Source organism: Castor canadensis, chromosome 1 (assembly GCF_047511655.1).
Source record: "Castor canadensis chromosome 1, mCasCan1.hap1v2, whole genome shotgun sequence".
In the NCBI taxonomy this organism is placed as follows: Eukaryota; Metazoa; Chordata; class Mammalia; order Rodentia; family Castoridae; genus Castor; species Castor canadensis.
In genome coordinates, this window is record NC_133386.1 from 35,372,290 (window position 1) to 35,400,139 (window position 27,850).

The 27,850-nt window shown below is 34.0% G+C and overlaps 1 protein-coding gene across 1 annotated transcript in view; it reads left to right on the plus strand.

The window, feature by feature from the left end:
• The window catches only part of Themis (thymocyte selection associated), a 179,244-nt gene that overhangs the window by 29,793 nt on the left and 121,601 nt on the right, over window positions 1–27,850 (plus strand). The window contains exon 2 of the mRNA XM_074075092.1: window positions 11,559–11,717. Coding sequence (XP_073931193.1) covers window positions 11,559–11,717 — 159 coding nt within the window. The remainder of the gene's footprint in view (window positions 1–11,558; window positions 11,718–27,850) is intronic.

Genomic DNA, 27,850 nt, shown 5'->3' on the forward strand with positions numbered 1-27,850 from the left:
AGGGAAAACATACAATTTTTGGTCTTCTGAGCCTGGCTAACCTTGCTCAGAATGATGTTCTTCAGTTCCATCCATTTACTTGCGAATGATAAGATTTCATTCTTCTTCATGGCTGAGTAGAATTCCATTGTGTATAAATACCACATTTTCTTGATCCATTCATCAGTAGTGGGGCATCTTGGCTGTTTCCATAACTTGGCTATTGTGAATAGTGCTGCAATAAACATGGGTGTGCAGGTGCCTCTGGAGTAACCTGTGTCACAGTCTTTTGGGTATATCCCCAAGAATGGGATTTCTGTTTAGATTTTTAAGAAGTCTCCAAATTTTTTTCCAGAGTGGTTGTGCTACCTTGCATTCCTACCAGCAGTGTACGAGGGTTCCTTTCCCCCATCCTCTCCAACACCTGTTTGTGGTGGTGTTTTTGATGATGTGGACCACACTGTTAATTTGGTAATTTGACCTAGGAGAGGGGACCTCAATATTGAAAAGTTAAGGTCAGTCAGGTGGACCACCTGTGCCTGTGTGATCGATTCATAATAAAATCCCTGGAACTGAAGACTCAGGAGAATCTCTCTGGTTGGCAATAGTTTATACATGTTGCTGTCCATCACTGCTCTGTCCATATGGCTCCACTGAGACAGTACAACTGGCAACTCATGCCAGGTTATTCCAGGGCTCTGGTCTATATATCTTTTTCCTTTGCTCATTTTAATCTGTATTTTTTTCTTTGTAATACACTGTAATGATGAGTATAACAGCTTTTCTAACTTCTATGAGCATTTCTAGTAAACCATCTAACCTGAGGATGGTTTTGGGGAGTTTCTGGTATATGCTTTTGGTACAAAATAGACATCATTTTGCTAGACATTTAGGTAGTTGATAATGAAGACCTTGAACACATTGAAGTGAGAAGGTGAGAAACACTTTGCTTCTTCAGGTTTATACAAAGTTCAATAAAGCGGTTATTTGTGATAGTCTACAGGAACCATTTCCTGAAGCTGATTATTGAGGGTTCTGGGTAAAGGACTTATGGAAGTCTTTCTATCTCTCCAATGATGTATCTAAATCAGACCCAACTCCAAGATAACTCTCCATTGAACTCACCATTCTCCTTCCATGGGATGCTCCTAGAAGATAATCTGGAAGTCATCTATTCTGTTTCCAAACTGTCTGCAAAGCATAAATTCTATGGCCTTCTTCCTCAAGACCTGACTTTTACTTCTCTCAATAAGAAACACTTTGTAGCTACTTGGGAGGCAGAGATAGAACAATTGTGGTTTCAGGCCATCCCAGGCAAAAAGTTATCAATACCCTATCTCAAAATCAGGCCGGTGTTGTGGAACAAGCTTGAGATTTCAGCTACTTGGCATATAGAGGTAAGAGGATCACAGTCTCAGAATGGCTCCAGCAAAAGTGCAAGACCCTATCAAAAATACAACAAAAAGCAAAGAGTACTGGGGGCATGGCTCAAGGTGTAGGCCATAGGCACAAAGCTATGAGTTTAATCCCCAGTATCACAAAAAAAGAGAGAGAACAATTTTATTTTTCTGATGTGACACAAAGAAGAGATAATAGAAGTGAAAAATAGTCCATCCAATTATTTTGTTCCCTTTATAATTAGGAAAAAATTCTAATTACCTTTCAGCAGGATTGTGACAACATGCCTCTTGGTCCAAAATCTACTATATGAATCTTCCATTATTTTATTCTTATGCTCACATAAAAAGATTTCGGCAATTGTGAAAAAATCTCTTTTCTTCCAATAAAACCTGTATTTTCAAGATTATTACTTCCCTAAGTATTCAAAAATTCTTTGAGTCTCAGGGCTTACCAATGACTAAAACTTCTATTATATTCCCTTGGGAAATAATCTTCTTTCTTTGGGTTTAGTGGAAGAAGGGATGCAGGGGAAGAATTAAGCTACCAATGAAGTATTATTCCCCTAAATTTATTACTTGCCTTCAAGTTACTTTAACTTTTCAACTATAGGAATTATTTTGACTATTGATTGGCAAAATCAACTGTTGCTAGTAAGAAATGACTGGTTATTATTCTTATAAGCATTTTGTAAGACATTTCGGCAAGACATTTCATGTGGGCATATTTGACAGGTACTTAAGCTGCACACACATTTTTGAAAGGCAAGATGCCGTGTTGTGCAACTCCAAAAATACCATTCATAGCCATTAAAGTTGTGGTTCAAGTATATCTATAATGGGCAACCTAGGTGATAAGCTGAGTCCTTGAATATTCTCCATTGTTTGGTAGGTTTACTTGTTAGAAAAGACACCTGGTGACAGTTATCTTAAAACATTTTAATGCTTCTATGTAGAAGAGTTAAAACAATTGTCTCTATTATTCCAAAGACTGAGTTCTAATGTGTCTATCCTATAGGAACACAGATTACACTTACTAAAGGGAAAAGCATTTTAACAGCGACAGTTGTTCAAAAGTAAAGCAGGTTGCCTTAAATTAATCCATATTAAATTCCAGAAAAAAATGGAATTCCATAAATGAAAATGTTCAAATACAGTTTGGACAACCACTCATAGACCTATGGTACATTGACTCAGTCATTGTAGTATATTAGTAAGATAAGAGGGTTTGTAAGTTCCTGTCTGACACAGACTCAATGATTCAACAGATTTTTAGATTTTTCTGGCACTTTCCTTAGAGAAATAAATGAAATTTAGACTCATTCTATGGCTGGTATTGGGTTATATAAAGCTGTGATGATTAGCAAGTTAGTTGTTTTATGCCTCAGCACATAGGACAACTGTCTAGTTGTCCTAGAATAAATAAATTGAAGGGGTCTGTATTCTGTTTGATAAACACTTTGGCAGTAAACTAGCCCAATTTGAGTATTAAAAAAATTTAAAGTAAATATCAGCCAAACGGGTTTAAAGAAAGCAAGTTAGGCCATAGAGGACTGGGCTGGTTATAATTTATACCTGAAAAGCCATCTTCAGTTGATGGATAGTCGCCTGACGTATGTTGAAGAAGGTTATTAAAAGCCACTGCTGAATTTAGTTGGAAAGATGATTTGTGATGGCAGGATCCACTGGTAGAATGTACTCTAGATATTTGCCATTTTTTCATGAAGAATACTTGTCATGCTATTTAGGTAAAACTCACACAATTCCTTTAAGGGATATCACTTGCTCACCACTTTGGACCTTAGCTATGTAGAGTCAACAACTCAAAGCATCCCGGGTGAATGAGACTCAAGCACTGGCTAATACAACTAGAAGAGAATAATGTAGAAATCAGGATCTCAGTGTAGTAATTTGCAATCAGAGGTATTACTGTATTTTGATCCAACTTTGTGTCTTTAAGTTAGGATACCCAGGCTGCTGGTGTCATTAATATAGATGAGTTAATAACACTGATTTGTCTTTGCGTATTAGTATATAACTTTCTTTTCTTCAATATGTTCAACTATGTCCTTTCTCTAACTCCTTGAGACTACATCCTAGTTCTCTGTTTGACTGTGGTCATATGTTTGTACTTAATGTCTTCAGAAAGTACTTCTGAAAATATCTGTGGTGGAGGCCCAATTTTTCCCACTCCTCCTTCTTTTTCTCCCTTTCTTCTTGTTCTTCTTCCTTTTTTGGCAGTACTTGGATTTGAATTTAGGGCCTTGTGCTTACTAGGCAAGCAATCTACCACTTGAGTGGTGCCCACCGCACTTATTTCTTTTTTCTAATCCTTCATGGACTGGTGTTGATAAATTACAATACAAGTGAGTTGTGAAAATTAAACAAAAACTGAAGAAACACAAAATACTAGAATAACTTTTATTATTTAATACTACAGATATCACATCCAAAATTTCTATAAAATTTTCTAAATTTTTACTCTCAGTTTCTATACTGTATTTCATAAGCAGAATAGTTAATGAAATGCTTTATAAATGGTAATGAACTTAGGGAAATATATAACATAGTAAAGCTTTATTTTTTGTGTATTGTGTGAACACTTTATAGGGCATCTGAGGCCCTGTAGAATCAGTGCAATCAGTACATTTATATTCATTAAATAGGAAGTAGAAAGTAGGTTTATGATCTTAAATTGCTATAGAGGTCTGTAATAGCTTCATGTAACATTTAGGATATAAAACATAGGCAAGTGTATTAAAGTAGATAAAATGTATTTGAAACCAAGTCCTTCCTAAGATAATAAACCAACTCCCATTGCAATGTTGTTTGTATAAGAAATTATTATATTATTTATGATGTCTTTTTTAAGGTTGAAACTTCTACCTTATCTCAATGTTGTGTCCTCTATATACTAAAATGTTGGGGAGGGGAGAAAAAGTATGACCTTGAAAGATTATTTCTTATTAATGTTCAGGTATGCCTCTAAAGGTAACCTTAAAAATGTGGGAAATAGTTATTCAATAATACTGTGAAGAGATGAAGAACCACTGATTTGCTCTAACATTATAGGAACATGTTTTGCAGTTGTATAGTGTGACATCTATTTCATGCATACACCCCTCCTAAATCTGTTCACTGTGATAACCATTGACACAAAGAGCCACAGTGATTACTTCTATCATAACAACTTGATATCATAAAACTTTCAAACCCTCTTAGTACAGGTTGTTAAATCTATTAAATTAATAGATTTGCCATTTAAGATGTGGAATCATTCCTCCTTGATACTAAAGCTTAATCATATAATTGCCATGCATTTTGCCCAGAGTAGTTGGAAAGTTGGGCTTTTCTGGTTTCTGGCCTTACTAATATTTTATTTATTTATTTATTTGTGGCTCCCAAGGTCAAGCCTTTCCAACCTGAAAGAGCTTTCATTGCTTTTTCATGGTCACATTTTAAAAAACTTACCAACATACACTGCATATTCCTGTTTTCAGGCTTGACTTCTTGGATAATAATTTAACCCCAAATTAACAAGATGGGCTTGATATCCTCTGAAGCTAGAGAGATTATCATTTAGTCCTTAGTGCAGTCATCATTTTTCTTTCTGCCTTATCTCAATGTTTTATCCTCTTTATACTAATTTTCTTTTGGGGTGTGTGTCAGAGTCAGCAATGGGACCGTGCCTGTGTGATTTGGCATCTGGCCTTGTGAGAAAGCTCTAAGGAACTGAGGCAAAGGTCTCAGAACCAGATGTCCAGAAAAACAACAGTGCTCCAGGTTCCCCAGATGGCTTCATGTCCTTCAGATGTAAATAAGAAAATTATGCTGACCGTGTTCTTCTCCTGCCTCTCTGTTCCCGTTTTAAAAGAGATGTAACAAAGATAGAGTTAATTTTAACTGTGATTCTTTGTACTAATGTAACCTTGACATGTAATACTTGGCATGCTTTTTCTGACCAAATGCTCTCTGTGAAAAAAAAAGAGTTTATAAAAAGCTGTAGTGATCTTCAATAAAGTGGCTATTGAGCACAACTCAATAGTCCCCTCATCTTTTTCAGCTCTGGTCACCCAGGTCCAGCTGATAAACAGCAACAGGGGGGAAGTATGACCTTGAAAGATCATTTCTTATCAATGTCTTTCAGTGGTGTATCCATTTTTAACTGATAAAATCCACCCATAGTGCTAAGCAACAAGCTTGCTGTCTCATGCCTACTTACCTATACACTGCATTTAAATCTCATTTTACTTATTTTTAGATACTTTCTTCAGATTGTGAGAAAGAATTTGTCTGTACCTTATAGAAGATGGAGAGACCTCCTTTATGAAGGACTGGCCATGTAAAGGTCGATTGCAGCATAGTTCTCTCTAAGCTTCATTCCTATGGTGAACTATCTAGAGAGAATTTGATCTATCTCTCCAAGGGTCTCTTTAATGCCTTATCAACCACCAAGTCTGGGGACATGATTCCAATAGAACTATTTCACCCTTAAAGTCTTACTTTATGGAGAAGCTCCTCCTCAATCATTTGTATCATCCTTAAGCAAAGAATAATTGCAACTATTTATGAAGAGCAAAGATGCATCTCCACTAGCTGCCCCAATCTTGTAGGGTTCTGTATCCATTGTCCTATATTATCAATCATACTTTGCAGATATAATTTTCTAACTTTTCCATATCTACCTCAGATCATCACAGGAGCACCCCCTTTAACTGTAGCAATATACATAATGGTAAAATGGCAAACACAATAAGAAGAAATCATATTTGAGAATCACCTACCCTTCATATTCTTTATCTAGTGTATTTATAAGGTGCCTAGCTAATCTGATTTATGTTTGTATTTTTGATAGTAAAGAATAACAAATGAAGATACAACCAGTGCCAAAACTTTGAGTTGAACATGCTTCAAATCACTGATATAGAAGTACCATGATTACATCTACAATAATTTATTGTCATTTTATGGTAAAGATAAGTAATAACAACATTCACTAAGGGTGTACTAAGTGCAAAAGCTCTGTGATAGCTTTATGCAGAAGTTATAAACACAGTTAACCTAATGTCTTTTTTCTAGGAACTCAAATACCAAAATATATAATATCAATGATCAGAAAATAATACCCCAGTAGCAGGCTATGATAATATCCCATAAAAACTATAATGGACACACATCCAAAGTACCATTAGAGCATAGAGGAGAGAATTAATTCTTAGGTTTGAGGATAATTTTGTTGACGAAGATGACAGCTGAGTCTTTAGGGTTGGTTGGATTTGGACAGGTGGATGAGAAAGTAAAGGGATGAGGGACCTGAAATACTTTGGTGACATCATGAGTGTATTTAAATAAAAAGGAGAAAACCTCCAAACAGTGTAGTATCTTCTTTCCTAATGCCATACAATTTTAAGTTGGAGGGGAAATAGAAGAAAATCTACAGAACCGATTATTTTGGCTGTTCCAGTGTGATCGTAGCATAATTTATATAGATCATCAAATAAGGGATGAGCTCATAAAAGGATATTAATGTGTCATTTTATTGAGCAAAGTAGCATTACAGAAAAGGTGATTTCAAAGGCACATGGCTTTTCATTACAGCCTTCAGGGGCGATGTTTGATCACTGAGAACAGGCTGCTTTGTTCCACTTTCCTCTGATGTTTGGCATTACCCTGAATACATATGCTCTGACTTGGAAAGAATCAGTCTGTAAAGACTTAATAGATTCGAGACTTGCATATTTGAAATACATGTCTTGTGGTTAAAGTGAAATGGAAACCATTTTAATATGTAGCCTATATATACACAAACATATTTTAGACATACATCTCAGCAAATTTTTTTAACAATTATACATATGTGTTTGTTCTGCGATTATGAAAGTTAGCTATTTTTAAAATTCAACATTTTATATTAATACTGAGGAAAAAGTATATTTTAGGAGATGTGATGTTGATAAGAAACTTCTAGTTTTAGGGGTTTGATATTGGTTATATGTCCTTGTCACCTGTTATAGATGTAACTTTCTAGTTCTGGGTATCTTTATTCTTTATTAAGAGTGTGTCAACAGCTTTTCTGGGAGCCACAAAATGGTTAAGAGAAATTTAAAATGTTAGAATTTTATGAGGTTTTTTTTCCTTATATGACCAAAAGAAGTGATTTTTTTTTTTTTCAAAAGGAGAGAGAAACTTGGAAAGAGACCTGAAGATTCAAAAGCTTTTCATATGGAGACCAAAACTCAGGATTTTCTCTTCATGGAATTCTTTGGCTTCTATTCCCTGAAAATTGATATGCAACCTCACACTAATATATCTGTTCTTTTTTATTTTTGGAGGTGCTTGGATTTTTAAATTCAAGGCCTTGCACTTGCTAAGCAGGCATTCTACCATTTGAGTCACTCCCCCAGCCCTTTTTTGCTTCAGTTATTTTTCAGATAGGGTCTTGCCTTTTACCTGGACCAGGTTCAGACCTTGATCCTCCTACCTATGCCTACCATGTATCTGGAATTGTTTGTTGAGATGGGGGGGTCTTGATAACTTCTTGCTGGTGCTGGCCTCAAATTACAATCTTTCCTATCTCTCAGGTAGCTGGGATTATGGGCATATGCCACCATGCCCAGCTCTTATCTTTTTAAATTTTAAATTTCAACTAAAACTTTGAAAGAAATATGACCTTTCAAATCAGTCAGTTGTATATATATTAGACACTCATTGCATTGAGATTAAGCCCAACATACTTTAGCTGAGATGAGCTTGGCTAAATTGTATTCTATTTCATGTGATAAAGAAAAATCTTATGGTGCCACCTCTCTGTTTAAAAATCCTTCCTTTTGCCTCTTCCCCACATAAAGGACACCTAAGGCTTTCTCAGTATGGTACCTGTTACAAGAGGCTATTTCGGTTACACCGCATTTGTTGCCTAGACCGATGTTTTACAAACCTTAACATACTCACTAATCATCTGGGGATCTTGTTAAAAATGCAGGTTCAGATTCAGCAGGTTTGGGGTCTGGGCAAGACTTTAACAAGCTCCCAGGTGACACAGTGGACCACACTTCAGGTAGTGGCTATCTATATTACAAATGGCCTCTTATTAAATTGGTAATTGTTCCTGGACTGCAATAACTGGAAATGCAGATTCTCTGACTTTAAGCTTACTTCAGACTTCAAGTGGCTTTTTTTGTGTATTGGTAATTTCATAAGGCTACCTGATTTGGACTCCCTTTATCTACTTCCCTAATATACCCTACACCCCATTTTTTAAAACTATCTCCCCTTTCTTACTTTATAGTTTAGATGCAACAAACTTCTAGACGTTTCTAGAATGTATCAGGTTCCCTCACATCTCAGTGCCTTTTCAAATGCTGTTTCCTCTGTCTGCCCTTGAATCTTGTGACTTTTCCTTTAAAACTCATCTCAGCTGTTGTCTCCACCAGCATACCTTCTCTGGTCTCTTTCCCCTGTAATTGCTTGACTAAATACCTCTGATATTCCCCGCAATGCAATGCATCGCCCCTACCGAGGCCTTCTCATAATCTGTGTCAATTGTCTGCCTTCTTGTCCATTCTTTTCATAGCAGTGCTTTGGGGATGAAGACATTACGCACTTTGTCTTTGATACCTACTGCCAATCACAGTGCCCAACACATATAGGCTTTTATTAAACTGACTGACTGGATTAAAAAGGGAGGTTGATGTATTGTACTCATGCAAAAATCAAATGAAGTATTTTCTCTCAAGAAAATTAAAATTAAGTTGGAAGTAATAAAAACTAAATTCACAAAAAAAAGTTAGATACAGGGTGATAAAATAGGAAAGTTGTAAAATGTTACTGTGAGATTAATTGACCACTGAAAGTTACAGCAAATAACTAACTACTGAGTTCTTTGGAGGAAAATGTCACCATGATTTTTATTATTTATTTAATACCTCAATTTGTTCCACAAAGAGCTGGAGAGTGCTGGTAACTCTATGTAGTGGAGTTAATGAAAGCATAAGCAGTAGTAGTTAGGGCAATAATATGAAAGGTAAAAAGGGGTGTGTAGAAGGATATTTTGGAAACTTGAGAAACAGACTGGCTTATGTGCAAATCCTCTCTTTGTTCTGTAGTGAGCAGTGATGCTGGACTTTCATTTTCATCCTATCTGGGAGGTCGACTGCTATGGGGTCATTAGCAGCTCTCTTGTCCTTTGGTAGAATGTGGTTAATGGGGTTTCTGGGGAGGACAATGAGATCAGATTTATTATTTTCTTGGGTTGTTTAGAGGTGGCTGTGCCTTTATGTTATCTGTCCCTATGTTAAGACTTCTCAAATTATTATAATTTGAATGTGCCCCATTTCCTGTTGGGATAAACACAATTGCAGAGTTGTTTAGAGCCAGATTGGCTGCCAGGTTTAGTAACTTTTAGGATAACTTTTAATGCCATAAAAATGTTTTAAATGCTTACTGTACATCAGTCAAGAATCTATGAGCTGAATCCAGGAAAAATTTATAAAACAAACAAGCCTAAAACCTTGCCCTCAAATGTTTTACACTTAGTGTGGTAAAGAGGCCATAAACCATCTTAGGGGTAAGGAAAAATTGGTGCTGTACTTAGAGGGTTACAGTTCTATAATACTTGTTTATATAAGTCTTACTTTACAGTTCAATTGTAATGCAATTGTATGCTAGAGGAGGATTGTCCCTTTTTACTAGAGGTAGATTGTGAGAACTCTTATTTCTCCTCTTTCCTATTCATCTTCTGCTTATTTGAAACCAGAGTTTTAGATCCCAGGGACAAAATCCTGGGATTCCACATGTCAGGTCTGGTCACTCACCCTTATCCACCAAATAAAGAGACATGGTGAAGGGCAGAGAAAGGTTTATTACATGGTATGAGCAGCTATAGGAAGACAGCACTCAGCCCATCTTCAGTCATCTTTGGAATATGGACATGAGAAGTCTAGGTTTAAATAGATAAAGAATGAGGGCAGGGAGCAAAAGGTATGCATAGTTAGACTGTCCCAGTCACATGTGTGTTCAGAGGTAGCAACAGGTGGTCTGATAGCCCATTGTCTCATAATTGGTCAGGTGGGGCCTGATTGACCTGCCTTTGTTCTGCAAAGGTTCCTGAGAAATTGTTGTCACTTGAGGGGAGCAATGTGGTTCTCAGTAGATGATCGCTCCTGCTCCAGGGTGCTGGCTATCCTCTAGCTCCAGGCAATTGCCCCCATTTGGAGGGGTTTTGTCTTGCTAGACTCACTGTTTCTTGGGAGTAATTTCGGTCTCCCATAAAGATGTCACCAATCAATTCTGTCCTTTCTGGCTTCCTAGGTGGCTGCACATTCTAAAGTGAATGGCTTAGAGCTAAGACAGGTACAAAATGGATGGAGGGATGCCAAGCTTTTCTCCTGCTTTTAGTTTTAATTTGAGGGAGCAAGAAAGGAGTCAATGCTTTTCAGAAAAGTAGTTTAAGTACCTGTTACAATTTTACCACACCACACATTGTCTTTCTATCAGGGCAAAAAAGGGAAAATAAATTGATAAAAAGCTTAATGTTAACATCTGTAAAGAAAGAGTATCAGGATGGAGACTGAAATCCTGAGCCAAAATGAAACTTTTCTGTTTTTCTGGGTTTGTCTGCCACCTATTGCCATAAAGGTATTGAGAGTTGTTTCTGACTTATCAAAAACCAAAAGATAAAAATGGGCAAAAAGTCTTAATACTCATGATAATGAAGAGAACCAGGTGAATATGATGTTCTTACTTTAAATCCCTGGTGTGCAGACCTCTCTGTCTTTGGATGTTGGGTTGCACTGCAGCCTTGTTTGAGGTACTTAGATCACTGTTGACTCATGTGAACTAATTCTGTGACCCAGCAAAAAGAGACAATAAATACCAGCAGTGGAAGATATGTTAGTAGTTTGACCTTGGACAAATGAGCTAAAGGTGCTGAAGAAGCCATAAATTCAATTTATAATAACACAAAAATAAGATTGTTTATATTTTGCCTAGTGAATGAAATGAAAATTTAATATGTTTCCTGGTACATGGTGAGCATTTTGGGAGGGTTGATTAAATTTCTTTTTAATAGGTAGCTAAGAAAGGAACTCAGTAAAAACATTTTATGAGAGGCTTTTGCTTCCTATTTTGCTCTTACTGTTTTGTTCTTGTTTAAAAGCTCCTTTTACTTTTCTTTCTTTTCAGGCTCTATTTATGAAATGTTTGGAAATGAATGCTGTTTATCAACAGGAGAGGTGATCAAAATCACTGGTCTTAAAATTAAGAAGATCATAGCTGAAATTTGTGAGCATGTTGAAGGCTGTGAGTCTCCACCACCCTTTGAACTGCCTATGAATTTCCCAGGTAGAGTATACTGCAGCCAGTGATCATTTGTAAAACTGCATTGCTGATAGTTATATACATCTATCCATCTGGAGACAATGAACAAGTGTACCTCGCTTGCTTTACTTATTTATTTTTAAACTTTGAGCCAGGGTCTTGCTACGTAGTCAAAACTGGCCTCAAAATTCCTTTGTAGCCCAGACTGACCTTGAACTTGAGAACCTCTTGCTTCTGCCTTCTAACTGCTGCAATTACAGATATTCACCAAGATGGCAGGTCTTCTTCTTCCTCAAGCAAGAGCAGTGGGTAGTGAAAAAAATCATAATTCTTACAATTCAATAAATTTAAGGACTAGTAGAAAGAAAATACATTCCGCATTTTTAATAAATGCCTTTTACTGAAGAATTAATTAATTTAGTTAATATATAATGGTTGAAAAATATTTAGTGAGTATCTTAAGTTAAATTTATTTTTAACTGAAACACAAAATGCATAAAACTGTACATATTAATGGAGTAATGTGATATTTTGGTATATGTGTACAGTATATATTATTTAAATCAAGCTAAATATGACTGTCTTCTCAAGTACTTATCATTTATGTTGAAAACCTTCAAAAGTCTTTCCGCTAAGTTTTTGAAATGTACATTACATTGTTGTCATCTACAGTCTCTCCGTGATGCAGTAGCACTTCAGAGCTTTTTGTTCCTACCTAGTGAGTTTTGACTGTGCACATCACTGTCTGTGCCAGATGGGGAGCATCAAGACATCAATGTTAGTTGTGCATGGTGCCATGCACCTGTGATCCCAGCACCTGGAGGGTGAAGCAAGAGCACTGCGAGTTTGAGGCCATTCTGTACTACGTATTGACACCCCATCCCCCCAAAACAAAACAACAACAATAAGGTTAATCAAAGCTATATTTTTATAAAATGTATAGAACTAATTAACATCAGTTAGACATATCTACTCTCTGTATTCCTGCTGTCATTACTCTATCTCTTTGGATCACTGCTAAGCTTTCCTATCTGATCTTACAGACAAGTCTGGTTGCTCTTCTTTGTATAGTGAACTCTATTCAGCCTTCCAAAATTAACTCATACATCATGCCTTCTGGGAAGCTTTCATCTACCTTCTAACCTATCCAAGATATCTCTTTTTTATATTCCCATAATATATTGGGCACTATAGCACACATATCATTGGGCTGTGACTGGTCATTTACTTGTCTTATTCTCTAAGACCAGTGGTTAGCAAACTTCCTATCAAGTACCAGATGGTCTGTCACACTACTCCACACTGATGTAACATGAAGGCAGCTATAGATAATACATAAAGCAATGGCCATGGTTGCAGCTCAATGAAACTTTATTCATAAGAACATGTGGCCAGCAAGATTTGATCTGTCAACTATAATTTGCAGGCCTCTGTTTTAGACATATATGACTTCAAATTTCTAGTACCAACCACATTTTCTGGCAGAAAGAATATGTGCAATAATTTTTTTTTCTGATTGAGAAAAAGAGTAGAGAAAGCAAATTTACAAGCATTACAGTATAATTTGTTACGTAGTATTATCAAAGCTTTCCTAGGTTCAATGGGAGTCTTATCAGGAATATCAAACTGTAATGGGTCACGTTTCAGAACATGGGTTTAGAAATCATATTTCAATCCCCTCTGCCACTTCTTAGTTGTATGATTTTGGCAAGTGATTTACACTACTCAGGTAAAATGAAACAAAAATCTGTCTCCTAGTGTTGTTGGGAGGCCTGACAGTGAAATACATTTAAAGTACTTGTTATAAGAACTGACATACAGCAAGGTCTATAAAAGTGTCAGGTTTTATTGCTATTATTAAGATTATTGTTTGTGTCATTGGGGGAGTTATGAAAAGCTTTTCAGAGAATGCTTTAATTGAGTTGAGGTTTGGATAATTAAATTAGATATATTGAGAAGATTCCCCTAAGTGCTCCAATATCCTGTCCTTGCCCATTGAAACCTTGCCCCCTGTTCAGTTTTATGTCTTCCTTACTGCTGTCTTTTACAACAGTGGTTCTCAAACATGGCTGCATGTTGGAATCAGAATTGCCTCTGGGGATTTTTTTAAATCCCAATGTTTAAACCACTTTGATGAAGCATCCTATTCTTGTGGTTGGAGTAAAGTCTGAGCATCAAGTTTTCTTAAAGCTCCCACATTGGTAGCAATGACCAGCCAAGGCTGAGAAACAATGCTCTTTAAGAAGCTTTTCTTATAAGGGCAAAATAGTTTCTGCTGGGTATTTGGGGGTGGGGGAAGAGGGAGGGGGCGGAGTGGGTGGTAAGGGAGGGGGTGGGGGCAGTGGGGAGAAATGAACCAATCCTTGTATGCACATATGAATAATAAAAGAAAAAATGAAAAAAAAAAAAAAAGAAGCTTTTCCTAAGTACTCTAAGTAGATATGCCCACTCCCTTTTAGAGTCACTGAAATTTATCATGCCTGAATTATTGCATTTATTACATTTTGCATGAATTGTAGTTATCTATGTGCTTGTCTTACTAGCATAATCTACCTAATAGATAATGAGGTTTCTGGGATGACAGGCATGAACCACTGCACCTAGCTGTTGGTTGAGATGGGGTCTTATGAACTTATTGCCTGGGCTGGTCTAGAACTGTATCCTCCCAATCTCAGCCTCCTAAGTAGCTAGGATTACAGGTGTGAACCACTAGTACCTGGCTCTATCTTTTTACTTTCAAAGTATTTATCTCATTGATTCTAAAGTATATCTCTCATACTATATAGTTGTGATTTTTTAACTAACCCATTTGGTCAGTCTTTGCCTTTTAATTGTACTGTTCTATCCATTTATAGTTAATGTAATAGCTGATTATATAGGATTTATATCTACCATTTTTCTATTTGTTTTCCATATGTCTTATACTTTTCACATTTTTCTATTTCTCTACTACTATCTTTTGTGTTAAATGGATGTTGTCTAGTGTATCATTTTATTTCCTTTTTTTTGGCCAATACTAGGGCCTTACACTTGCTAGGCACACTCTACAATTTGATTCATGCCTCGAGCCCTTTTTTGTTGTTGGGTATTTTCAAGATAGAGTCTTGAAAACTATTTCCCCAGGCTGGCCCTAAGCAAGAATCCTCCTGATCTCTTCCTCCAGGGTAGCTAGCTAGGATTATAGGCATGAACCACTGGTGCCTGGCTTTCATTTGTTTTAAGCATTGTTTGTTGTGATCTTGTTATTATTGCTTTTTCATTCTAGATGCAATCTTGGTATAATTACTTATTATTTCCTCCTGGTGGCTTTTGTTGATTCCTTCATATTTTCTATATAAGTAATCATGTAAGCTGTGAACAAAGACAGTTTTGTTTTGACTCTCCAAATCAGAATAAATTTTATTTCTTATTTTATTTTATTGTATTGATGGGATCTTCAGTATAATGTTAAAAAATGACTGGTGAAAGAGGACTTTTTCATTCCTGATTTAGAAGGAAAGTTCTTTATCACATGACATTTTCTGATGTTACTAATATGCCGAGAAGCCTTTTTTTGTTTGCTTGTTTGTATGCTTTTATACACAATGGATTTGGATTTTGTCAAATGCTTTTTCTGCAGCTATGATATGATCATGTGATTTTTCTTCTTTAGCATTCTGATTTGATAGGTTACATAATTGATTTCCAAATGACAAATCATCATGTATTGATAATAGGGTAAGATTCACTGGTCATGGTGTATACTTCCTTTTATTGCTGTAGGATTTGATATAATATTTTTGAGGATTTTTTTGATATAATATTTTTTTGGATATAATATTTTGATAAAATATTTTGATATAATATTTTTGAGGATATAATATTTTTTGAGGATTTTTGATACTAATGAGAGATATAGGTCTATAGTTTCCAGTTTTCTCCTTTTATATCTTTCTTTTTTTATTCTGTAATAATATCTTTAATAATAGTTTTGGAATTAGGGTAATGCTGGACCTACCCTGGAATGAGTTAGGAAGTATTCCTTTTGTTTCTATCCTATGGAAGCATCATAAAAAATTTTATAATTTCTTTCTGAAGTGTTGGTAGAATTGACTATTGAACCCATCTGGGTCTGGAATTTCTAGCTAGGAAAGTTTTACTTACTGATTAAACTTCTTCAAAAAATATTGGCTTATTCATAGTATTGTCTATTTCTCCTTATGTGAGTTTCAGCAGATTGTGTTTTTGAGGAAGTGACTATTTTAAACAGATTCTTAAGATTGTGAGTATATATTTATTCATAATATTCTTTTGTCATACTTTTAATGTTCATAGAGTCTGTAGTCATGGTCCCTCTTTCATATTTGATTTTAGGAATTTGTATCTACTCTCTGTCTCCTTTTTTTTTAGCCTGGCTATGTGCTTACCTGTTGTGAGACTCAGCTTTTGGTTTGTTGATTTTCTGTATTGATTTCTGTTTTCAATTTTACTCTTAATTCTTATAGCTTCTTTATTTCTCCCTACATACTTTGATACAATTTTCTCATCTTTTTCTTGTTTCCTGAGATAGAAACTTCTTGTGTCTTTCTTCTAGTCTACTATGTGCACATACAATAGTATAAATTTCCTTTTAAGTACAGCTGTTACTGCATCCCACAAATGTTGATACATTATATTTTTTTTTCTCATTGAGCTCAAATATTTTAAATTTCTCTTGAGATTTTGACTTTAATGCTTGTATTATTTAGAAATATTGTTTAATATCTAAGTATTTTGGGATTGCCCATCTATCTTTATGTTATTGATTTATATTTAATTCCATCATGATTTAAGAGCACACATTGTAAAATTTCTATTATTTTAAATTAGCAAGGGATGTTTTAGCTCAGAATGTGGTTTATCTTGGTGAATGTCTATGTGAGTCTGAGAAGAATGTGCAATCTGCTATTGTGTGTTGTCTGACCATCACTTCCAGTTGATTCTTGGTACAGTTGAGTTCAATGAGGTCCTTATTGCTTCCTGACTGCTGGATCTGTCCATTTCTGATAAAGAGGGGTGTTAAAAGTCTTCAACTGTAATAGTGGCTTCATCTATTCTCTCAGTCTTTGCCTTATGTATTTTTATGCTCTTGTATTAGGCACATGTACATTAAAGATTCTTATTTTGTCTTCATTATTATGTAATCCTCTTTTGTATCCTGGTAACTTTTTTGCTCTGAAATCTGTTGTCATATGTGAGTATTGATATTCCAGTTTTCTTTTGATTAGTGTTAGTGTGGTATACCTTTCCTTTTACTTTTAATTTATATGTGTCTTTATTTTTATATTTTTGTGACACTGGAGTCCAAACTCAGGGCCTTACTCTTGGCTTGGCAGGCACTCTTCCACTTGAGCTATACCTCCAGCTCTTTTATCTTTAGTTATTTTTTGGATAGGGCCTTGTGCTTTTGCTTGGGACTGGGCTTGGACCACGATCCTCCTATCTATATCTTCTGCATAGTTGGGATGACAGTGTACACACTACTTCAGTTTATTTTTTCAGATGAGAGTCATACTTACTTTTTCACCAGACTGGCCTCAAACCATGATCCTACCAATTTCAACCTCCTGAGTATCTGGGATTACAGAAGAGAATCACTGAGTCTGGCCTTGTGTCTTTATTTTTAAAGTAGGTTTCTTGAGATAAAATACATATGAGGCTTGTTTTTCTGATCTACTCTGTCAGTATCTATCTTTTTATTGGTCTATTAAGATCATTGACATTTAAAGTAATTTTCAATTTGGTTGAATTGATATCTACCGGATTGCTTTTGCATATTTGTTATTGTTGTATGCTGTTCTTCATTCTTATTTTTTCTACAACAATTTTTTTTTTGCCTTTTGTGGCTTTAACTGACCATTTTATATGATTCCATTTTTCTCCTTTCTTAGCATATCAATTATATTTCTTATTTTCCTTTTTTAAGTGAGTGTTCTAGAGTTTGCTATATGTATTTTCAGCAACATATGTATTTCCAAGTACAGATTCAAATAGTAGTTTACTGCTTCATGCACTGTGTAAATATTTATAATAATAATATATTCCTAATCCTTCATTTACTTTTTTATATTATCTCTGTCATTAATTTCATTTATATGTAAATTTGCATATATGTGTGTATACATACATAGTCAAATAAATTATTGCTATTATTTTGAGAAAACTGTTACTTTAGACCAATAAAGAATTTTTAAAAATAAAACCTTACATTTTAATTTTACTTATGTTTGCTCTTATGCCCTCCTTTCTTTATGTAGGTTCAAGTTTCTGAGCTAAATAATTTTCCTTTTGGCAGAAGAATTTTTAAAGTTTCTTTGCAAGGCAGTTTTACTGGCAACACAGTCCCTTAATTTTTTTCTGAGAAAGTATTTATTTCTCCTTCACTTTTGAAGGATAATTTCACTAGTTACAGAATTCTAGGTCAGTGGGTTGTTTTTAGTAAACACTTTATATGTTTCATTCCATTCTCTTCTTGCTTGTGACATTACTAAGAAGAGGCAAGACCTATGTTTCTTCCTCTACAAATAAGGTATTTTTTCCTCTGGCTTCATTCATGGTTTTTTTTTTTTTTTACATATAATTTTTCTGAAGTTTGAGTGTGATATGCTTAATTAGAGTATTTTTTTTTCTGTTTTCTTTTTTTTTTTTGTCCTTTATCCTGCTTGGTGTTCTTTGGGTTTTCTGAATCTGCTTTGTATTTAACATTAACTTGGAAGAAATTCTCAGTCATTATTTCTTCAAATTTTTTTTCTACTATTTTCTGTCTTCTGATACTCCCATAATAAATTTTGCACCTTTTGCTGTTCTCTCAGTTCTTTGATATTATGCTTTTAAAAAAGTCATCTTCCTCCCCAATTCCCATTTTAATTTCCTGTCTTGGAAGTTTTTATTGACATATCCTCAAATTCTGAGATTTTGCTCAGTCATGTAATTCTACTGACCAGACCATCAAAGGCATTCTTTATGTTACAGCATTACTGATTCATATCATTTAAATAATTTCTCAGACTTTTCATCTCTCTGCTTTCATTGCCCATCTGTTCTTGAATGCTGTATTTTTTATCCATTACACCACTTATCATATTAATCATAGTTGCTGTAAATCCCTGTTCTGATAGTTATGACCTGCCTATCATGTTTAAGTTTGATTCTGCTGTTTCTTCAAGTGTCCTTTTGACTTTTAGTATGTATTGTAATATTTTTATTGAGAGCCAGGCATGTTGTGAAAGGAACTGAGTGAAAGTAACTGTGGTAAATAGACTTTTAGTAATGTGAAGGTAAGATGCAGGGTAAGAAATATTCTATAGTTCTATGATTAGATTTCTCAGTAAAAGTGAGCCTGTGAATTCAGAAGTGTTTTCCTTCATCTACAGTAGATGAGGCAGGATGGATAGAGTGTCTGGAGTTCAATATTGTCTTCCTCAGATCAATTAGGCTCTGTTAGTTAGAATCAGGTATGTAAGTTTTTCTTATGGGATGCCTTTTTAAGAACAGAATGCTCTGACCTATTTTGGAAAAAAATGATCCTTTACATTGCCCTGGCTTAAAGCCCATGGGATTTTTTTTTTTCTCTGATATTCATTATAAAAGCCTGATCAAGATTTTGAAGTAAAATTCAGAAAAGTGTAAGGGTAGTCCACAGACGGCATCTCCTAGGGTTTTAATTCTTCAATTTGTATCCTCTGAGGCTCCTGTAATTTTTAAATTACAGTTCAGATTTTCTTTTCACAATACTGATTCCTATGGAGGTATCTTCTTGAGAACTTCTACTCTTGGCTATTGTGATTTTCAGTATTTTCTGGTGTCTCCAATTTTGGGTAGTTGTGGTTTGCCCAGACAAGTGATCTCATTTCTCTTAAATATCTAGGAAAAATTGTTGATTTTTCATTTTGTTCATCTTTTCACTTGTTAGAGTCAAGTGGCAGCTTCCAAATTCCTTACATTCCAGTCATGTAAATGGAAACCAGCAACCCATCTTTTTGGGGGTGGGGGACACTTTTCAAAATATAACTTATTAATATTTTGTAATGGAAATATATTAATTTAAAAAATTTAAAATTTTATCAACTGTTAAGTCATTTTCAAAAACTTCATATTATACTTCAACTTCATTGCACAATTTCAATAAAAAATGTTAATTTTTAAATGAGAAAAAATAAAAATGCTTTCAAAAGAGAAGAAAAGCCTTATTTTAATGACAATATTCTATAGGAATGTCTACCAGAAAATAACTGACTTTTTCAGAGTGCCAATTTGGATAGATGCTTTGGCAAATCCCATACAAAACTTTGTTTAAAACCAGTTCAAGATACTGAATCCGAACAGTATGATCATTCTTCATTAGAAATCTAGGTGCCATTCAAAGTGGTTTCTTACACTTTAAAAAGTTGAGGCATTTTTCAGTGTAAGCATTCTGACTATCTCTTACATATCAAAAACAACACTTCCAACTTAACAGCCATTTGCAGGGTGGTATTTTACTTCATATGAGCAATCCTTTCTTTAAAATGAACCTTTTTTTCATTGTTTTTCAGTGATTGTGTTGAGGATTACAGTGAACATTTTCACTTATAGCAATCTATTTTGGATTAATTTAATTTCAACAGCATATAGAATTTGGGTTCTCTATAGTTCTAAATCCTTCCTCTTCTTGTTGCTGTTATTATTATAAAAATTACAGTTTTAAACATTGTGTGTGAATTATTTAAAATATTTTAAATAATTCATTATCCATTTTTTCTTTAAGTGACTTAGGAAAAACAAGATTTGCCCACAACAGTGTACATTTAAAATATCTTTAATATTTACATCAGTAGTTACTTTTACTGGTAATCTATTCCTTGACAAGGAATAGAGTTAGTTAGAAGTTTCATTTCCACCTGAGATTTTCTTTTAGTATTTCCTGTATGGAAAATCTGATAGAAACAAATCTGTATTTTTCTTTATCTAAGAGTAACTCAATTTCTCTTTCTTTTTTATGCAAAAGTGAGTGTTTTATTTTGGCAGCACTAAAAGAAAAAAGTCAAAACCACTGTATTGCTACATTGATGTGAAAACAATGTTCAAACTTTCTTGTCAATCAAATACATTCCAGAAGAAAGTGTGTTCTAGGAAGTTTCCAAAGAACTGGCAAATCTTGACCTGTGTCCAATAATCTCATTTTTAAAGGATAGTACTCTTGGGTAGAGAATTCTTGACTGATATTCTTTTACTTTTAAACATCTTAAATCTGTGAGCTATTGCTATCTGGCCTCTATTGTTACTGAGAAAAAAAATAACTTTTTAGTCCTTCTATCTTTTTTTGGTTTATTTTGTTTATTTTTCTTTTTTATTTTATTTTGTCTTTTTAAACATTGTTTATCTTATTTTTAATGTTATTGAAGAATACTTGTATATGATGAATCATTTCCAACTTGTAGTATGTTGAGCTCTTGGATGTAGATATTTTTAAATATAATTTTGGAAGGTTTTCAGTATTTTCTCCATATATACATACACATATAGGAAGAATATATATATATATAAAATAAATATATATACATATATTTATTTTTTTTTTCAACATTTTTTCTTTTTTTCTGCATTTTTTTTCCCTTTTTTCTTTACTTTTCCCCCCTTTTTTTCTACACCTTTTCTCATCTCCTCTCTGCTTGGAACTCACACCTTTGCAGTTCCATTCATTTTTTTTTTCCTTTCCCTTCCCCTTCCTTCCTTCATTCCTTCCTTCATTCCTTCGTTCGATCCTCCCTTCCTCCTTCCTTCCTTCCTTCCTTTCTTTCTTTCTGTAGTGGGGTTTGAACTCAGGGCTTCATGCTTGCTAGGTATGTGCTCTACCACATGAGCCACCACACTCACCTATTTTTATTTTCTTTTTCTCAGATGTATGATCACAATTGACTTATCTTCAAATTTGGGACTTACATGCTCCATTTTGAAATAAATCATAATCATACTCTTAGTTAGATAAACCTGATTTCCTTATATTTTATATATTTAAATAGTTGACATAAATTATTTCTGTATTAAGTCTGAAATCTGGGCTTCCTCGGGGATTGTTTCTGTAGATTCCCCTCCTCCAACTCCTGCATACGTGCCCATCTTTCTTTTTTTTTCTTTCTTTGCTGGTCTTGTAATTGTTTGTTAAAAACTGTGTGTTTTAAATAATTGAATGTAGGTTGTATAAAAATTATATTATCTCTCCTTTCCAGAGCTTGTTACTACTTATTTAGTAGCTTTATTGAACTCAATCTATAAAGTTCACATTCTGTAATGTGTTTCTGATCTCTGTTCATTAGCTTAGTAGACAATTAACATCTGGATAGAGGTTTTCATTTCATTTTATTGATTTTTAATACAATTGAATACAATTATTTAATTTTAAGATAAGAAGTCTCTATTCTATGTAGAGCTGCTCTGTGTGCCTTTTGGGGCATTCCTTCACTACTTAACTAGGCAGGTGAAAACTCTTACTTAGTTTTCACTTCCTGCTCACATAGAACCTCAAAGACAGTCAGAATTGAGAGGTGTCTTCTCAGACTTTCCTGGGATCATGCATAGTTCTACATATATATGTAGCCTTCTATGTCTTCAGAAACATGTTGTTACTTTTCCATGTTCTTATGAACATCTTATTTGCTAGTTTCATTTAAGCTTTTAGGGTATCCTATTTCTTTTCTCCATAACTGCAGGCAGCCACAAATGATAAACAACTGTCATTGTTTTTCACAAAAGCTCTAGGAAAAGGTTTTCTCCAATGAATATGTTAACAAGAGATCAGAACAAGCTAGTATGGACTTCTAGTATTCACCACACATGCTAAATAATAGCAATTTTCTGGGATTGGACTTGATGATCCCTTAATCCTGGCTCCTGTGACTTCCAGCCTGCTGCTTTTTGCCATGATTGCAGATTGCTGGTTGACAAAGCTACCAGGGAGCAGAAGGGAGAGGAATAAGAATAGAACAAATTGAGGCACCACAATATTCATTGTTCTTTGCAAAACTCAGCTATTCTAATAAATTCTCCCCAGATTTTACTTTAATCTGTAGGCTTCTGAAAAAATTCATCCTATTTACTTATTTATTTATTACCAGTTTTCTCATTGCATTTATATAGGAGACAATTTCTAGAAGTCTTTATTTCATAATTTTTCTTGTTGACATCATTCATTGTTCTGTATTAAGGTATATTAATACAGATGCTCAATTTCCTGGTAACTTAAAAGTTTTTATGAAACCTGGAGAATGATGTCTAGAATGATTTTGCAAATAAAGAAAATGCGCTGAAAAGAGATTCTGACCTTTGACCATAACAGTTCTATAGCTGGAGCTCCAAAAATCCATGGTCAAGAAAGGAAAGGTTGGTATGGATTTAGGAAAGATACTTTTAGGGAACAAATTGGAATCTGATTTTTTTTTTTTACTAAACTATAAATGGGGAATGAAACTTCCAATATATACCACTGGTTGCATCTTATATAATGTTATGCTTCCATATGTCTCTACTTTGCACCTAAAAATGTTCAATATATTAAAAGAAATAAAAGGCAATCATTTTATTTCTCTATGGGAATAGACAAACTGCCCAAGATATACAATTTGTTCTTTTAAGAGACAGCTTTCTTAGCTGAGCTCTTTTTTATGAGCTGGAAAACATGCCTTTCTTGCCAGACACAGAAAACATATATTCTGACACTAGATGGTTGATTGCATTATCTCCATAGATTGGTAAATCACATATTTAGTTTATAGTGAAGATCCAAATTTCTAGGTTGCTGCCTGGAAAGATTTATTCTCCTTTGTAATGTTATGAAGCATGAGTAATAAATGACTCCTCTTTAGTCATGAGAAATATACTGAAAGAAAATGTTCTAATACATCTTTATGATGAACACAGGTTCCCCCCCCACAAAAAAACCCCAGCAAGTTTACATTGTGTCTCTAAACCATATATTCATGGAGAGCTGTGAGTACATCTATAAAACCACTGTTATTATAAAGCTAGATTGAAGAAAGTTTTCTCTCCGAATTTTTAAACCCTACTCTATGAACTGTATCTTTTTGTAGGCATTTTGGTTCTGGAGGTAGGAGTTATGTAGGGAATGTGGAAGTTTAGAGCTGGAAATTCTTTTATTACTCTACCCTCTGCTGTCAACACCACACACTCAAATGCAGGTCCTGATGAGATGCTGGACTCTGTTTTGTCTACTTTTATGTACATGTAGGTTACAGAGTGAATTTGCATTTTACAGATGAGACAATAGAGTTACTGAGAGGCTGAGTTATCTTTCCAAAGTTAGTACATGATTTCATCGAATCTGCACTGGCACGCTTCAACAGAAGTAAAACATGAGTTATATAAATAATTAAAAATTTTCCAGCAGTCACATTCATTGTATATTTCTACAGAAAAATCCTTCTAAATTCAACAACTTAAGACAACAAACATTATCTTCATGCTTTTCTGAGCATGTTAAAGATGTAGAAAAGTATTAAGACTAGCTAAAAACAAAAATTGGGCTAATAATAGAAGTGCTTTCACATCAAATTGATTAAGATTAAATGACCAAAATTTATGAAATATCCTTTTTTGCCTGGATGCCAAAATAGCAAGTATGTTAACAGTTTTCAAAATGAGTTTTCTAATTATTTCATTTGGAAAGTTATATATTTAACTAGTGGATACCAATAATATGACATGAAATGGTTATTCATTGTATCTTAATCAACCATTGAAATGACTAAATCTTTTGTCTTTGGCCATATTATGATTATTGGTAGTGTTTTATCTGACTGAAATATTGGTTACTAAAATCTGATAAAATTAATGTATAAAAATATTTAAAGTATACCATTCTATCTTCTGATTTTTGGAGGACTTTTGTGAAAAGAGGCAGGGTACAAAGCAAAATTTGATTTGTTTTTCCATCTGGATATTGTGATGAAACATAATCAGAGCAACCCTACACAGAGCTTCATCTTTCACATAAGGAACCAAGGAACCACAGTCTATTCTTCCAAATTTTCTAGGTCAACTTCTCTTAAGGCACTTCTTCCCTACTGTGCTCACTTAAGCAAAATAAGTTCAGCTGTGCCTATTACACAAAATGTTTTCCTAGAGATGAAGGGTTATCACATATAAACTTTGTAAGAAAATGTGCATTAGTCAATATGCAAAATAAAGTCAGGCTTCTATAGTTCTATTTTTTTGGGGGGGCAAGTTTTCTTCTATACTTCAGTTCATGATCAGATTATCTCTGTAAGTCCTGTGTCTTTAGATAATATATCTGGATGACAAATAGACTTTGCCATTCTAGGTTAAAATGATCTACTCTCCCCCACATTCCACATCAATGTGCTTTTTTCCATCAGATCAGAATTGTAGCAGAAAGATCATTATAAAATAGGCTACTCCACAGCTAGTACATTCTACATGTTTTTATAGTATTAATATTTTCTGTCCATCTTATAAGATCTCTTTCATCTCTCCTTGTTTTTAACATATCCTTTTTCTACATGCACAATTCTTCTAAAACTTTTTTATGATGTTATCTTGATAGTATCACCATGGAAGTACTTACATCAGAGCAATCATTTTGCCCTTAAAAATTTGTGTTCATAGATTCTTAACTGAGCATTTGTTGGTACAGCATGTTACTCTATTTATACCCAATGACATTCCAGGGATATAAAGGTTCTGTCATTGGAACACAAGCAAAATTTCCATGTGCTTCTGACCCCACAAACCACAAATACTACAGACTCCCTATCAATATTCATAAAAAAGTGACTTATTTGTTACAATCTATTGACACCTTATTATCACCCGAAGTCCACAGTTTGCATTAGGATTCACACTGTGGGTTTTGACAAATGTATAATGACATGTGTTCAGCATTGCAGTATCTTCCAGACAAGCTTCACTGCTCTAAAGTATTCTAAGCTCTTTTTTATCCCTCTGTGCCCACTAACCCTTTTACTATCTCTGCAGTTTTGCCTTTTCTGAATGTCAAATAGTTGAAATCATAAGGCTATGCAGCTTTTTCAGATTGTCTTGTTTCCCTTCCTTAATATGTATCTTAGGTTCTTGCATGACAGTTCATGACTTGATAAGTAAATTCTTTTTAGTGCTGAGTAATATTCCATTGTCTATATGTACCACAGTTTATTTATCCATTCACCTCCTGAAGAACTTGATTATTTCCAAGTTTGGTAATCATAAATAAAACTGATATATAGATTCATGTGCAGGGTTTTGTGATTTAAAGTTCTAAAATGACTGATTTCTTCCAGTTTTACAAATAACACATGCATCTTGTAGAAAATTAGAACATGGAAGAAAATTTAGGGAAGAAAATAAAAACTCCCTATAATTCCCTTACCAGAACCGTTTAGCATTATTAATATTTGGTACATTTTTCTCCTCCTCCTGCTGTTTAAATTAACAACTTTATTAGAGTATAATTTGCATATAATGAAATCTACCTGTAATAGTGTATGTTAAACTAGAGTATCTTTACTCCAATTTTTTTAGCAATCTGAAATTTAAAACCCATTCTAGTCCTAGAAAACAGCAGGGCCTGAGGTAGACATGGCACTGTAGTTAAGTCAACCAAAAGGAATGTTGTTCTCATAAGGTGTCTGTTTTTTGTTTTTTGGGTTTTTTTTTTGTCTTATTTTTTGACAGCCTGGTGCTGGTCTCAGACTGTGATCCTCCTACCTAGGCCTCCCATGTATCTGGAATTTATAGGCACATGCTACCACACCCTGTCCTAGGGCATCTGTTTTAATTTTTATTTAATATTGTTTTTATAAGTTGGCAAGTAAACATGGCCAGAAATGAATGAATTAGAAAAACTTTTAGAAATGAGGTGATAATCATTACTTGCAGATAGTAACATTCCCCAGAAAAATCAATAGAATCAAGTAAAACAAAAATTTGAAGCTTGTTTCAATTAATATAAGCAAGTTGGATAGAATGAAAAGATGAAAATTTAATATATAAAACAAATATATACATAAAATATATTTATAAATAAGAGTATATACAGTTATAACTTCCCATTGATGTATAAGGGACACATATACATGTTACCTTACTTAATTGCTTAAAATGATATATGTTTACTTTTTATTAAAGATAAAAAATATACTTAGTGTTTGAGTCAGAAAACTGAATACTGTGTCTAGATTAATTTACAAATAGTTTAACACAATGATAAACATAACTTCTATATTATAATAATTATTTAAGCAAATATTTTAAAAAATAGAATGGAGAAATAATTGCTTTGCCAATACTTAAAACAAATATAAAGTGATAATAAATTGTACTATATGTGACCAAAAATGAAACCTCAATCAATAAATTACTTAAATAGTGTTAGAAGTAGTTGCTCTAAAAACATTAGAGTGATACTTTGAGCTTGGATCCATGGTGCCCATGCATTTAGACATTCATTTTTAGCTCAGAAACAGATTTTATTATAGTGCAGTACTTTCTATTTGATGAAATTGGTGCTGCCCATCTGCAGTTAAAGGAAGAATTATTTAGTAAATAGCTTCAGTACAGTTTTCAATTTAGGAAACAGTAGATCAAATTGGGTCATCGACCTTACAACACTTAGCAAAAGAATTTAGAAATAGATGAGAAAAAGTTGCATTTTTAAGTAAAACTAGTTTATGTTTGTGCTTGAAACAGCTTTCAGATTACAAATATAATGAAAAACAAACAATATATTTGATTACATAAAATGGAACAACAAAACTTGCTGTGGATCTGAACAGTTTATAAAAAAGAAGGAAAATTCTATAGCAAGGCATGGGAAATGATTTGATTTAAAAATTTAATAAAATGTTGTATAGCACTGTCTGGGGAATGGACAAAGGGTGGAGCACTTGGTAACCACATAGTGATTAGTTTGGACTCACAAATGTCAATTCACACAGTAATGAACTGTGTCCACATGTTTAATTAGCTCTGTTTTTCTAATCACGACAAAGTTAAAAAAAATATTGTTAAATGACTACCCTCAAACCGAACTGAAGGGTATATTGCAGTCTTTGTAAAAGTAAATTTAGTAGATTGACTAGCCCTTCTGTATGTAGGTTTGATATATTTCAAGTACCATATGTCAGTTA